Genomic DNA, 15,371 nt, shown 5'->3' with positions numbered 1-15,371 from the left:
TAGGCATTCCTGCATCTGCCGGAATGGCCCCCCTCGAGCGTCTCGTTGGTTCCTGTATGAACGCCCACCTCTCAAGCACCCTATTGGTGCAGTCTTTCGGATGAGATGTTAAACAGGTGTCCTGGCTAAATTCCCATTCTGGCCCTCATACCACCACCTAATTATCTCGAGCTTCCAATTGGCTCATTCATCCCCCCTCCTCTCCCCTGTCAATATTACTCAGGTCATTGCTGTAAATGAAAATGTGTTCTCAGTCAACTTGCCTGGTAAAATAAGGGTAAAATTAAATTAAAATTCCTCCATGAACATCCCCCATTGAGCACGATACCTTCATGCTTGTGTAACATGTTTCTTTCTGTGGCTCAAAATGGAAATAAAAGTTTTATCTGAGGTAGACAGTGTCCTTCGCTCCAGCCTGCCATTAACAGACACTGGCGGGGGGGCGAAGGATACTCTTTGTACTAGCTATAGCTTGCTACCATTGGTCGTCCCTGCCTCTTCTTCTTCTGTTGGGCTTATTGGTGGTTGGCATCCAACGTTATGGTGCATTACACCTGAGAGTCCAAATGTGCACTTCACATTTCCATATCATAATATTTATGTACAGTTACAAGATAACATGACGTCATACCCTGGGTTGTTCTGAATGAGCCTATGTTTGTCTATTGTAAAGAAAATTTACAGTGGAACACGCACCTGAATATATGCGCACCAAAATGATCTGTTTCTCTGAAATAGGGGCTCCTGAGTGGGGCAGCGGTCTAAGGCACTGCGTCTCAGTGCAAGAGGCGTCACTACAGACCTTGGTTCGATTACAGGCAGTATCACAAAAGGCTGTGATTGGGAGTCCCATAGAGCAGCACATAATTGGCCCAGTGTTGTCTGGGGTAGGGTTTGGCCGGGTTGCTGCACCAATACCAACAAAACTATAACCCTCCTCAAAACAACTAAAACCTGCACCTTAAGTCAGAACACATCCTTGGGTAAGTAGGGGATGTTGAAATGACGTGCTATGGAACATGGTTTGGCAGGCAGGGACACTGTGGAATGAGAATTCAGTGGCTGGGTAACAGCCCCCTCCTGTACCCACTACCCATTCCATTCTCCCTGAGTATGGAGGGCAAGTGGGGACAACCAGCACTGGACCACCTCAGGAAGAAAAGAGAGAAGGACACTTTTCTCTGGTGTATAATATCACATCAAATACTGACCAGGGAAATACTTTTTTTCAACAAAGAAAACATTATTCTTTATTGACATGTTAAGAAAGACACCATGTTGCAGCATAAGGATAGCTTGACTTTTCTTTGGGCAGCCGGAAAATGTTGAACTCAACAGTACATCATCACACACCAGGCCCAGACCCACATCATCATAACACCAGACCCAGACCCACATCATCACACACCAGGCCCAGACCCACATCATCATAACACCAGACCAAACCATGGCTGAGCCCTCCGTCTGTCTCCCCTGAGAGGAACAGGGAGTCGAATAAATTTATTTATTTATTTTATTTATTTTACCGTTATTTTACCAGGTAAGTTGACTGAGAACACGTTCTCATTTGCAGCAACGACCTGGGGAATAGTTACAGGGGAGAGGAGGGGGATGAATGAGCCAATTGTAAACTGGGGATTATTAGGTGACCATGACCAGTCGAATAAATAAATAGTCTTTCCTCCTTTTCTTTCCCACAGAGCAGAGTGCATATTATACTATCATCACACGCACTTCACAACATTCACACTCATGTTGTGTGGCTGGCTGACAGTGTGTTGTTGTGTGTGTGTGTGTGTGTGTGTGTGTGTGTGTGTGTGCATGTTCACATAGATACGATCAGATTGCACTTTTGTACACATTTTTTACGCTATGCACTGGTTGTTGAATATTACAATAGTTTGTAACTTCAAATTACACTTTAAAAATAAATATCGGTCCATTTCAGTAGACTATGTCGAGTACACGCAGAACCTTCTAGAACACCTGTTCCCTTTTGAGATAATTCACTTTTCCTGTGTCAATCTGTCTCACACTCTTTCCTGTGTCAATCTGTCTCACACTCTTTCCTGTATCAATCTGTCTCACACTCTTTCCTGTATCAATCTGTCTCACACTCTTTCCTGTGTCAATCTGTCTCACACTCTTTCCTGTATCAATCTGTCTCACATTCTTTCCTGTGTCAATCTGTCTCACACTCTTTCCTGTATCAATCTGTCTCACACTCTTTCCTGTATCAATCTGTCTCACACTCTTTCCTGTATCAATCTGTCTCACACTCTTTCCTGTATCAATCTGTCTCACATTCTTTCCTGTATCAATCTGTCTCACACTCTTTCCTGTATCAACCTGTATAAAAACTACTTCCTGTATCAACCTGTATAAAAACTACTTCCTGTATCAACCTGTATAAAAACTACTTCCTGTATCAACCTGTATAAAAACTACTTCCTGTATCAACCTGTCTCACTAGACCTACCGTCCTGATCCCTCTTCCATTGAGCCGTGTGTGTCTCTCCTAGAACCCCAGACAGCACCCTACTCATCCAACCTACACTTATCTCAACCATCCACTCATCACAAGACTCTCTTTGTCATCCGTGCCCAGACAGATACCTTGTTCCCTGAATAAACAGAGACTAACTTGACCAATGCTGACATGTTTGATTAGAGACTCAATTGCGGTACAGAAAACGCAGACACAATACACAGCGATTGACCATACTCTATCACTGACCTGAACACGTCTGTTTCAACTGTGAGTCGTGAGTATAGGTGATCGTGCTTTGTTGAGATGAGGACACATTAACTTTCACTTGCATGCTTGACAGCAACGGTATTAATTAACAGTCTTACAGCCAAGGTTACAAGAAAGTAAAACAGGTTATTTTAATGGAAGCTTTCATGTTTCACAGTATCAATGAAGTTCTAGTCTTTCTTGCTCCACACACACACACACACACACACACACACACACACACACACACACACACACACACACACACACACACACACACACACACACACACACACACACACACACACACACACACACACACACACACACACACACACACACACACACACACACACACACACACACACACACACACACGTGTGGGAGCTGTGGAACACCCAGAGCCTTTTCTTGCATCATTAGATTCTGTAAATTCAGAACAGGGTCCTGGACCCCTGAGCAGACAGAACAGGGCCTTGGACCCCTGTGCAGACAGAACAGGGCCCTGGACCACTGTGCAGACAGAACAGGGCCCTGGACCCCTGTGCAGACAGAACAGGCCTGGGTATAATAGGCCTGGGTATCATTCCAGAGCCTCCCCCTTCTGTCTCTTTCCTCTAGGCCTGGGTATCATTCCAGAGCCTCCCCCTTCTGTCTCTTTCCTCTAGGTCTGGGTATCATTCCAGAGCCTCCCCCTGGACCCCTGTGCAGAGAGAACAGGGCCCTGGACCCCTGTGCAGAGAGAACAGGGCCTGGACTCTAAACACAGCCTCCGAAGTACCTGTATTTCAGACAGACAGTGACAGCAGGAACCAGAGCATCTGGTCAACATCACCATCATCCTCAGCATTCCATCATTTCTACCACTGCCATTATTGCTTTGAATATTTGTTTAGAGAGGAGTGTGATTTCTGGTCCTTCTTCTCTTCTAAGAAATGATACTATACATGCCGTAAGGCAACACAATACAGAATAACAATGTCCTCCAGGAAAATATCTACCCCTCAATTGTCTGTGGGATTTATCAATAAATAAAAAACAACCTGTGTTAGTCTTGGGTATCATTCCAGAGCCTCCCCCTCCTGTCTCTTTCCTCTAGGCCTGGGTATCATTCCAGAGCCTCCCCCTTCTGTCTCTTTCCTCTAGGCCTGGGTATCATTCCAGAGCCTCCCCCTCCTGTCTCTTTCCTCTAGGTCTGGGTATCATTCCAGAGCCTCCCCCTCCTGTCTCTTTCCTCTAGGTCTGGGTATCATTCCAGAGCCTCCCCCTCCTGTCTCTTTCCTCTAGGTCTGGGTATCATTCCAGAGCCTCCCCCTCCTGTCTCTTTCCTCTAGGTCTGGGTATCATTCCAGAGCCTCCCCCTCCTGTCTCTTTCCTCTAGGCCTGGGTATCATTCCAGAGCCTCCCCCCCCTGTCTCTTTCCTCTAGGCCTGGGTATCATTCCAGAGCCTCCTCCTTCTGTCTCTTTCCTCTAGGCCTGGGTATCATTCCAGAGCCTCCCCCTTCTGTCTCTTTCCTCTAGGTCTGGGTATCATTCCAGAGCCTCCCCCTTCTGTCTCTTTCCTCTAGGCCTGGGTATCATTCCAGAGCCTCCCCCTCCTGTCTCTTTCCTCTAGGTCTGGGTATAATTCCAGAGCCTCCCCCTTCTGTCTCTTTCCTCTAAACGTTGGACACAGCGTCCCGCGCCTGCCGGATCCCATACAGCCACTTGATGACACGAGCGTTCCTCTCGATGATTGAGATTCCGTAGGGGACACGCTCCCCGGGTCGAGCAGGACCCTCCTCGCCCTCCACCTCCCCTTGTTCCCGCGCCTGCTCACACTCAGAGCTGGGGGTGCTGGCGCTCCGCAGCTTGGACACAGACACAATGTCTGAGCTGGCCCTGGCGAAGCGCTCCACTCCCCCCATGCCCTCTACTTCCTCTGGGTGCAGCCCACAGTAGTTGAAGAAGCGCTCCAGGTCGGCTGTGGCTCGTGAGTACCGGTCGCTCAGGTCAGACTTGGAGCGGTGTAGGGAGGGGTGTTTCCGGGCCGAGCCGGGCCGAGACCCCCTGGAGCTGGCTGAGGACAGGCGGGTGAAAGCAGGGGAGGCTGGGGGCATCATGTCCGCCCGGATCAGCATGGGGCTGGGAGGCAGGTAGGTTGGGGGAGAGGGCAAAGCCCGGGTGGGAGTGAGGGGCTGGGGCTTGGCCGGCTGTGAGGGTGGTGGTGATGGGGCCTGAGCCACCTGGGGCTGGGAAGTTTGTCTGGGGTTGATCTGAGGCTGAAACCGGGTCCTCTGGGGCTTCCTCGGCTCAGCCTGGGGCCTCACATCCACCCTGCGCACCGTCACTGAGTTAGGAGAGCTGTAGGGCGCTGGCACCCCCACCCTGATGCCCCGTGCTGGGACAGGGGGCGGCCGGTGGCTGGGCTCGGCAGGGCAGGTCTGGCTGTTGTTGTTGTTGAGGGGAGAGGAGGTGGAAGAGGAGGAGGTGGTGGAGGAGGAGGTGTTGCAGTTATTAACCGGTTTAAGGTTGCTCAGGACTCGATTGCTCCTCTCCTGGTCAGCTGAGAGTCCATTCCCCATGCTGTTCCCCCCAGATGAAGGAGAGGAGGTGGAGGGCGAGGAGGGGACAGAAGATGGGGAGCAGAGAAGGGGTCCATCACACACATTGTTGATGAGGTTGTTGAGGATCTCCAGGTTAAGAGGTGGTCCCCTCCGCCACCCTACCCCTCCTGTCCCTCCTCCGTTCTCTGAGTCGGCAGGCCGCCGGGGCACCTTGCGGGCCGGGGGGGCGTTGATCCGACACTGCAGCATCATGCCCGGGGACAGCAGAGGCTTGCGGATGATGGGTGGTTTGACAGGCTCCTGCCTGGTGAGCACCACCTGCTGGCTCTTCACGTACTTGGCCTTGTCCGCCTCCAGACGCTCCACCGCACTCAGCTTACCAGCTCCGGGCTCCGCGGGCCGCCGGAAGTAGCCGGGTCCCTTGTTGAGGATACGGAAAGGCATGGCTGAGGTGAAGGGGACCCCTGCCAGACGCCCGTCTGAGGGCCGGAGGGTCTCTACAGGCATTCTGGAGCTGTGAAGGAGGAACAGAGAGTTAGGAAAAGAGGGTGAGACGGGGGGAGGGGGGGGGGGGGGGGGGGGGGGAGTAATGTTCAACGTCCTTTTTGCGCTCTCAAATGTCCTAAACCAGAGAAAATAGGAATTTTATATTCCCGCTTTTATCCCCCCTCTCCTCTTCTCCCTGCCACCCAAGGCCACCTTTAACTATCTTACTGGTTTATCTGCTGCTGCTCTTCCTCCTTTCTTCACGTCGTTCCTCTGGTCTATTGTCTGTCCTCTTCGCAGTCTTCCTCACTGAAAGGCTACTTGTGGGAAAGAGTCACCATGGCTCGCACAACACATCAGTCCGGCTCAGTGACCCAATGGGGGCATATCCTGGGGTGGCAGCTGCTGGTTGGTCCCTTTAACTAAATCACACAGCAGAAAACTGTCAGACTGTCTGAGCGACTAAATCTCCTGCTCAGTCTGTCCAGTCCTCCCACTATCCTCAAACGCAGCAGATCAACTGGCAGCTCCACAGATTCCCGGGGTACCCTGGGGTGATGCTCCAGCAGGGCTCCTGGAGAGGAGAGACAGAGCGAGGAAGACTGTGTCAGACCGATAGGACTCCCTGTAACGTTACCACTCCACATTAACACGAGCACACAGGAGCACACTGAAGGAAAGGAGAGCAGACAGCCCAGTTTTAATATGCCATCTGACTCCTCCCCTAAACACGCTCACAGCCACTGGCTGACAGGGTCCCACAGCAGCCAATCACAGGCCAGACAGGGAATCTCAGCAGGGCCGGGAGGAGGGGTGGAGGGTGGGAGCTGCACTGCTATTGGCTGTAGTCAAAGGATTCTGACCAATTGCACCCCTCCCCCACTGACAACAAAACACAGACTGAATTTTCATTCAAATTAATTGATTTGAAAGGGAGAAGAAAAAGACAAGTGGGTAAAACAGCTGCAATATTTTACATTCAGTTGCATCAAACACAGCAGGATCTTATGAAAACATTTCAACTTCCTCCATTACTCCACTTGCTCTGCTCTTTGTTCAACACCACAGGACAGACAGTGAGAGAAAGTCTGTGTGATGAAATATGGGTCAAAACGATCAAGGCAGTTGATATGAAGATGTTTTCTATCCCCTCCACAACACCAAACCTGATCCTCTAAATCCCAGTACAACAAACCCTCTGGCGCATCACCTCTTCCTCGTATCCATGAGCCTTTTTTAATACTCCTAATGCATGACCGGAGAAAGAAGAGAATTGCTCCATTGCTGTTCTGGTCTCACAGAAGATTACAGCTCTCATCCACCACTTAGTTCACCTCTTTTCTTTGATCCCCAGTTTCAAAGGAATTGAAAAGCAATTCCGTTTTTTTTTTGTCTTCACACATCTTTTTTCATTACAGTTACACCATCAAACTCCCGGATTACATCACACTAAGTTCTACCGGTTTCATCTCTTTCCCCTCATCATCGTCATTATCATCATCAGCATGACCGTATTCATCCGTCAATTTTTTATTAATCTTTTTAAAGCCTTGCTGTCTCCCAGAGCCTCCCAGCCCAGTAGCATCAGAGAGAGAAAGCAGGACCGGCAGGCAGCTCAGACTACTGTAACTCACCTCACACTGCTCCTGTTGCCCTCTGTATGTGACAAACTAAAGAACTCTCCACACAAATAGACATTAGAGTCCCAGTAGTAAATGCCTTCGCTAATCTAGCTACATCCTGTATTAAAATAATCATGTGAAATATCACATGACCCTGATTCTACCAGTCAGGAAAAGGGATGGATATACAAATATGGGAGTTGAATGGTTACTGTACGCAGACAGTCAGCAACTAATCAGTAAGAAAAGTTCAGCAACGGTGTTGAAGAGTGGGGAGAGGACAGAAGAGGACAAGTTATGTTGAAGCATGGGGAGAGGACAGAGGAGGACAAGTTATGTTGAAGCATGGAGAGAGGACAAGTTATGTTGAAGCATGGAGAGAGGACAGAAGAGGACAAGTTATGTTGAAGCATGGGGAGAGGACAGAAGAGGACAAGTTATGTTGAAGCATGGAGAGAGGACAGAGGAGGACAAATTATGTTGAAGCATGGAGAGAGGACAAGTTATGTTGAAGCATGGAGAGAGGACAGAAGAGGACAAGTTATGTTGAAGCATGGGGAGAGGACAGAAGAGGAAAAGTTATGTTGAAGCATGGAGAGAGGACAGAAGATGACAAGTTATGTTGAAGCATGGGGAGAGGACAGAAGAGGACAAGTTATGTTGAAGCATGGAGAGAGGACAGAAGAGGTAAAGTTATGTTGAAGCATGGGGAGAGGACAGAAGAGGACAAGTTATGTTGAAGCATGGGGAGAGGACAGAAGAGGACAAGTTATGTTGAAGCATGGAGAGAGGACAGAAGAGGACAAGTTATGTTGAAGCATGGGGAGAGGACAGAAGAGGACAAGTTATGTTGAAGCATGGGGAGAGGACAGAAGATGACAAGTTATGTTGAAGCATGGAGAGAGGACAGAAGAGGACAAGTTATGTTGAAGCATGGGGAGAGGACAGCAGAGGACAAGTTATGTTGAAGCATGGAGAGAGGATAGAAGAGGACAAGTTATGTTGAAGCATGGGGAGAGGACAGAAGAGGACAAGTTATGTTGAAGCATGGGGAGAGGACAGAAGAGGACAAGTTATGTTGAAGCATGGTGAGAGGACAGCAGAGGACAAGTTATGTTGAAGCATGGGGAGAGGACAGAAGAGGACAAGTTATGTTGAAGCATGGAGAGAGGACAGAAGAGGACAAGTTATGTTGAAGCATGGGGAGAGGACAGAAGGGGACAAGTTATGTTGAAGCATGGGGAGAGGACAGAAGAGGACAAGTTATGTTGAAGCATGGGGAGAGGACAGAGGAGGACAAATTATGTTGAAGCATGGGGAGAGGACAGAAGAGGATAAGTTATGTAGATGTCAGTCCCCACACAGAAAGGACACGTTATGTAGATGTCAGTCCCCACACAGAAAGGACACGTTATGTAGATGTCAGTCCCCACACAGAAAGGACACGTTATGTAGATGTCAGTCCCCACACAGAAAGGACATGACTATAATCATGATATTGGCACATAAAACAAGGTTGAATTATCTCGTGTAGCTCAGTCTCTCCTCACACACTGCTGTCCCGAAGAGGCAGGTCTTTTAATAGCTGGCCCAGTTGCCCAGGCAGAGTGTTGACTGGGTGAAGTGGCAGGCTGGCAGGCAGGCAGGCTCTCTAGTGTCTGGGCTTTACCTGACCCAGTCATCATTCACATCCAGGGCTACCGTGGAGCTCCCCAAACACAGCCATGCTGCAGCCCTACAGGCCCAGAGACATACACACAAGGACAGGACACTGTCAAACACTCCAACACTGCAGCTCCTGGTCAAAGGCAAGACAAATCTCACACAGGCGGACAGTGATCTTTCCAGAACCCACTCAACCCAGATTCTTGTTCAGACGAGAGATTTAGTAACCCCCCCCCCCAATCTCCTTTTCTCACTCCTGACCTAAACAACTGCCCAGTTAACTGGTACACTCATGCTATTGTGTGATTAGCATTCTTGTATGGTTAGCATACTGGGTGTAATCACACCAACAAATGAGTCTCATTGTTCAGGTGGTAATTAGGATAAAGCTCTCCTGTTCCTGGGGATAAAACAGAGGGTAAATCTTTTCTCGCTAGACGGTGCCGCTGCCGCCTGCCCATTCAAACCCATCCTAACTGATGGTATTATCCTCAAATCCACTCGCTTTGTTATCTGTGGCCCCAGCCAGCGATACGGCCATGAATACCAAATACTGTGCACTAAGAAGGGAAGTGTCGAAACACAACCCTCCAACACAGAGCAACAACTACCCACCCTAGGCTATCCATCTCCTCCTGAAGCAATGGCTCGTGGCATTCAGAGGTAGATAGGTACACACACGGTAGTCTTAACCCCCACACCAACGGCTATTGTCCTTCAGAGGTAGATAGGTACACACACGGTAGTCTTAACCCCCACACCAACGGCTGTTGTCCTTCAGAGGTAGATAGGTACACACACGGTAGTCTTAACCCCCACACCAATGGCTGTTGTCCTTCAGAGGTAGATAGGTACACACACGGCAGTCTTAACCCCCACACCAACGGCTGTTGTCCTTCAGAGGTAGATAGGTACACACACGGCAGTCTTAACCCCCACACCAACGGCTATTGTCCTTCAGAGGTAGATAGGTACACACACGGCAGTCTTAACCCCCACACCAACGGCTATTGTCCTTCAGAGGTAGATAGGTACACACACGGCAATCTTAACCCCCACACCAACGGCTGTTGTCCTTCAGAGGTAGATAGGTACACACATGGCAGTCTTAACCCCCACACCAACGGCTGTTGTCCTTCAGAGTTAGATAGGTACACACACGGCAGTCTTAACCCCCACACCAACGGCTATTGTCCTTCAGAGGTAGATAGGTACACACACGGCAGTCTTAACCCCCACACCAACGGCTGTTGTCCTTCAGAGGTAGATAGGTACACACACGGTAGTCTTAACCCCCACACCAACGGCTATTGTCCTTCAGAGGTAGATAGGTACACACACGGCAGTCTTAACCCCCACACCAACGGCTGTTGTCCTTCAGAGGTAGATAGGTACACACATGGCAGTCTTAACCCCCACACCAACGGCTGTTGTCCTTCAGAGGTAGATAGGTACACACGGTAGTCTTAACCCCTACACCAACGGCTGTTGTCCTTCAGAGGTAGATAGGTACACACATGGCAGTCTTAACCCCCACACCAACGGCCTGCCAGAGTTTCATGTTAATACATCTCCAGTGTTATTGTGTTTCTATCAGGACAGTGACACTAAAGCCTTGGGATGAACAAGATCAACAAGCTCTGCATCATTCAAAACTGTTGCTTTGTGTGAAGGTGTTAAGGTTCAGAGTTGTTATGTAAATGCAGGCTGAAAAGTGGTATGGGGGGGTACATGGGGGGAGGGACTGGTGGAGACAAACCCTGGTGGAGCTAAACCCTGGTGGAGCTAAACCCTGGTGGAGCTAAACCCTGGTGGAGCTAAATCCCTGGTGGAGCTAAACCCTGGTGGAGCTAAATCCCTGATGGAGCTAAATCGCTGGTGGAGCTAAACCCTGATGGAGCTAATCCCTGGTGGAGCTAATCCCTGGTGGAGCTAATCCCTGGTGGAGCTAAATCCCTGATGGAGCTAAATCGCTGGTGGAGATAAACCCTGATGGAGCTAAACCCTGATGGAGCTAATCCCTGGTGGAGATAATCCCTGATGGAGCTAATCCCTGATGGAGCTAAATCCCTGGTGGAGATAATCCCTGGTGGAGCTAAACCCTGGTGGAGCTAAATCGCTGGTGGAGCTAAACCCTGATGGAGCTAATCCCTGGTGGAGCTAAACCCTGATGGAGCTAATCCCTGGTGGAGCTAATCCCTGGTGGAGCTAATCCCTGGTGGAGCTAAATCCCTGGTGGAGCTAAATCGCTGGTGGAGCTAAATCGCTGGTGGAGCTAAACCCTGGTGGAGCTAAATCGCTGGTGGAGCTAAACCCTGATGTAGCTAATCCCTGGTGGAGCTAATCCCTGGTGGAGCTAATCCCTGGTGGAGCTAAATCCCTGGTGGAGCTAATCCCTGGTGGAGCTAATCCCTGGTGGAGCTAATCCCTGGTGGAGCTAAACCCTGGTGGAGCTAAATCGCTGGTGGAGCTAAACCCTGATGGAGCTAATCCCTGGTGGAGCTAAACCCTGATGGAGCTAATCCCTGGTGGAGTTAATCCCTGGTGGAGCTAATCCCTGGTGGAGCTAAACCCTGGTGGAGCTAAATCGCTGGTGGAGCTAAACCCTGATGGAGCTAATCCCTGGTGGAGCTAAACCCTGATGGAGCTAATCCCTGGTGGAGCTAATCCCTGGTGGAGCTAATCCCTGGTGGAGCTAATCCCTGGTGGAGCTAATCCCTGGTGGAGCTAAATCGCTGGTGGAGCTAAATCGCTGGTGGAGCTAAACCCTGGTGGAGCTAAATCGCTGGTGGAGCTAAACCCTGATGGAGCTAATCCCTGGTGGAGCTAATCCCTGGTGGAGCTAATCCCTGGTGGAGCTAAATCCCTGGTGGAGCTAATCCCTGGTGGAGCTAATCCCTGGTGGAGCTAATCCCTGGTGGAGCTAAACCCTGGTGGAGCTAAACCCTGATGGAGCTAATCCCTGGTGGAGCTAAACCCTGATGGAGCTAATCCCTGGTGGAGTTAATCCCTGGTGGAGCTAATCCCTGGTGGAGCTAAACCCTGGTGGAGCTAAATCGCTGGTGGAGATAAACCCTGATGGAGCTAATCCCTGGTGGAGCTAAACCCTGATGGAGCTAATCCCTGGTGGAGCTAAATCGCTGGTGGAGCTAATCCCTGGTGGAGCTAAACCCTGATGGAGCTAAACATACAGACACTGAGATCTGCCATTTGTCCACATTAGCCCACTAGAACAAAAAAATAAAAAGAGAATAGTTCAGAAACCCTCATCATCAGTCACGATGTTGACACAGGCTTTGTGACGTAACCTTTGCCCTCAACTCTGCTTCACCTGCAAACGCCTGACGATTCGACAGCGTTCCACATATTCCTAAATTACCCTAACACATCTATAGTGCTCCAGCTCAATCTATCATCATACTGTTCACAACCACTCATGTTCCTCTGAAATCCTTAACCCCAGGGCTCAGTCCCCAGCCCTGCTAATCTTAGGTAACACAGTATAGACAATTCCACAGGCCTTTACTGTGGTGGTAGCTCAGCCTAAGAGGAGAGAGAAAGGGAGCACAGAGCAATGAATGCATTACAAAGATATGCAGGCACGGACGCAATCACAAACATATCCATAGTCAGCCAGCGAGTTAGCCAGCCACTCAGCCAGCCAGCCAGTCAGTCAGTCAGCCAGCCAGGTAGCCAGCCAGCCAGCCAGTCAGTCAACCAGCCAGCCAGTTAGCCAGCCAGCCAGCCAGTCAGCCAGTCAGCCAGCCAGCCAGCCAGTCAGCCAGTCACCCAGTAATCACAGAGATGTGATTCTGGAGGAGAGAGTGGCCAGGCTGAGTCATCAGCTGGTGCCTCCTATTGGCTTTGCCAGAAAACCCCACTTTCCCACTTTCCCCCAGACACACAGATCTCAGTCATCATCCAATGATTAACCCCTGGAATCCCAGGTTGTTTCGCCATAGGCAGGCAGAGAGCCTCTCTAAGTCCAAAGTGCCCAGGAGAGAGTGGGGCAGTTTGTTTGTTTTAACTGGCGGTCTGAGGATATTACAACCTCTACAGTGCATTGGAAAGTATTCAGACCCCTTGACTTTTTCCACATTTTGTTACGTTACAATGGATTACATTACTATTTTTACACAGAAATCTACACACAATATCCCATAATGACAAAGCAAAAACAGGTTTTTATTAAAAAAACTTACAGAGCTTGAGAGGATTTGCAGAGAAGAATGGGAGAAACTCCCGAAATACAGGTGTGCCAAGCTTGTAGCGTCATACCCAAGAAGATTTGAGGCTGTAATCGCTGTCAAAGGTGCTACAACAAAGTACTGAGTAAAAGGTCTGAATTGTAATGTAAAAAAAAAAAAATCGACTTGTGCAAACAAAAATGTCTGAATCTGTTTTTGCTTCATCATTATGAGTTAAGGCTGTAATGTAGCAACATGTGGAAAAAGTCAAGGGGTCTGAATACTTTCCCAATGCATTGTACACACTAGTCTATACACAGACCACCAGCCAACCTGTGGATTTGACTTAAAGCTACATTATCCCAGTTCAGTATTACAACGGTCCTAGCTACATCATTATCAATAGCACGATCAGTTTTCAACATGCTCATTCTGAAATGCATGGCTGGTAAGTGTTTACACTTCAATTCTTCCACTGCCATACATACTTTCACCCGACTAAGGCGAGAGAGGATTGTCTTCGAGCAGAGTTGCCAAATGTTATAATCAAGGGCAGTATTTTTAGGAACATTCCAGCAACAATGAGGCCACAGGAGCCAGAGACGAGAAGACACAGACAGAATGGATGATCTCTGTGTCTTCATGGATAGAAGTCTCCACAGGCTGTGTTTTTTGACCCACATTTGTTCAGCCAACTTACAACAAATGGATCTACGTTAGATTCAAATGGAATGTGCTTCTGGTTAATATAAATACCACTTACATGTCTGGAGTACAAAAACTTATTTCCCTTGAGTCAAAGTTTGGTTACCTCAACTAACAGAGACCAAAGCCTCCTACCATAAAAGCACACAGACACAAACCACGTCTAAACTCTGACTGTTTGATCTGTTCGTTGAGACAGTCCTAGTTTACTTACTTGTGAGTGTTCACGAACGGAATCTTCAGTGGAGTCTCAAAGGCCTGCAACAGAACACTCTCTGGGACACTGAAGATTCCTCTCGTCTAAGTGAAAAGCTGGCTATGAGAATGTAGATCATGAGTCTGCGCCTTGTGAGCATGTGCTGAGTGCTGTCTGAAGACAAACCTTTAAAGGCTGGCTCACTCCTCCTCCTGCTCTCACTCCGCCCTATGCCATGAATCAGGAAGAGCCACTCTGGATGCAGGACGTAGGGACTTTTGCTCTCAGCCACATGACATCCCTTACACTTTCTGACACTCTCTTCCCCACTTCCTTTAAAAGGTTGGACACATTTTCCTTGACCTGTGACAGATAAACAAGGGCATGGTGCCACTGTGGCAGGGTAGGATTTCAGTACACTGTCAGTCAAACTGTCATTTAGTGCAGCCATTTCTTTTAACCAGCATAAAATCACATTCTTTGTCCCTAACAAACCCCATGAACAAACAATGAACTCTTACCTATTATATGAACATACACTTTCATTCCAGTTGAAACACACCTCTGATCTGCCGGACAGGAAGTGACATTACATCATAGAAAAGGATGGGTAACGGAAAGAAAATCATGTGCAAATGGATGAGGATATCCTGCCGAGCCAGGCTGATAGGCCTGCGTTCCAGCCTGATAGGCCTGCGTTCCAGCCTGATAGGCCTGCGTGCCAGCCTGATAGGCCTGCGTGCCAGCCTGATAGGCCTGCGTGCCAGCCTGATAGGCCTGCGTTCCAGGCTGATAGGCCTGCGTTCCAGCCTGATAGGCCTGCGTTCCAGCCTGATAGGCCTGCGTTCCAGCCTGATAGGCCTGCGTTCCAGCCTGATAGGCCTGCGTTCCAGCCTGATAGGCCTGCGTTCCAGCCTGATAGGCCTGCGTTCCAGCCTGATAGGCCTGCGTTCCAGCCTGATAGGCCTGCGTTCCAGCCTGATAGGCCTGCGTTCCAGCCTGATAGGCCTGCGTTCCAGCCTGATAGGCCTGCGTTCCAGCCTGATAGGCCTGCGTTCCAGCCTGATAGGCCTGTGTTACAGCGGCAGACCTACTGGGAACACCTGGAAAGGACTGTGCTATGTGACATAACCCTGCGTGAGTACATTCATACCAGCGGCTTTATGGCTTCCTGTGAGACAGAGCTTTACTTCTCTTCTACAGTTCAAAACACACACACATCTTAT

General features: G+C 49.3%; 1 protein-coding gene across 3 annotated transcripts; it reads right to left on the bottom strand.

The window, feature by feature from the left end:
• Positions 1 to 1,219: 1,219 nt before the first annotated feature.
• LOC129861269 (protein FAM110A-like) lies at positions 1,220 to 14,317 on the bottom strand. 3 transcript variants are annotated; one of them, XM_055932540.1, is made up of 3 exons: positions 14,164 to 14,317; positions 5,999 to 6,344; positions 1,220 to 5,798 (listed from the first exon to the last, which is right to left on the bottom strand). In XM_055932540.1, the coding sequence occupies exon 3, from the start codon at positions 5,789 to 5,791 to the stop codon at positions 4,397 to 4,399; it is 1,395 nt and encodes a 464-aa protein (XP_055788515.1). In that variant the 5' UTR covers positions 5,792 to 5,798; positions 5,999 to 6,344; positions 14,164 to 14,317; the 3' UTR covers positions 1,220 to 4,396. The 3 variants fall into 3 exon arrangements, with proteins under 3 accessions (XP_055788515.1, XP_055788516.1, XP_055788514.1); XM_055932541.1 differs by lacking the exon at positions 5,999 to 6,344; XM_055932539.1 differs by lacking the exon at positions 14,164 to 14,317 and having other exon boundaries at positions 5,999 to 9,240.
• Positions 14,318 to 15,371: the final 1,054 nt, after the last annotated feature.

Source organism: Salvelinus fontinalis, chromosome 8 (genome assembly GCF_029448725.1).
Source record: "Salvelinus fontinalis isolate EN_2023a chromosome 8, ASM2944872v1, whole genome shotgun sequence".
NCBI classification, from domain to species: Eukaryota; Metazoa; Chordata; class Actinopteri; order Salmoniformes; family Salmonidae; genus Salvelinus; species Salvelinus fontinalis.
The sequence above is the reverse complement of the archived record's forward strand: the minus strand, read 5'-3'. Positions and strand labels throughout refer to the sequence as shown.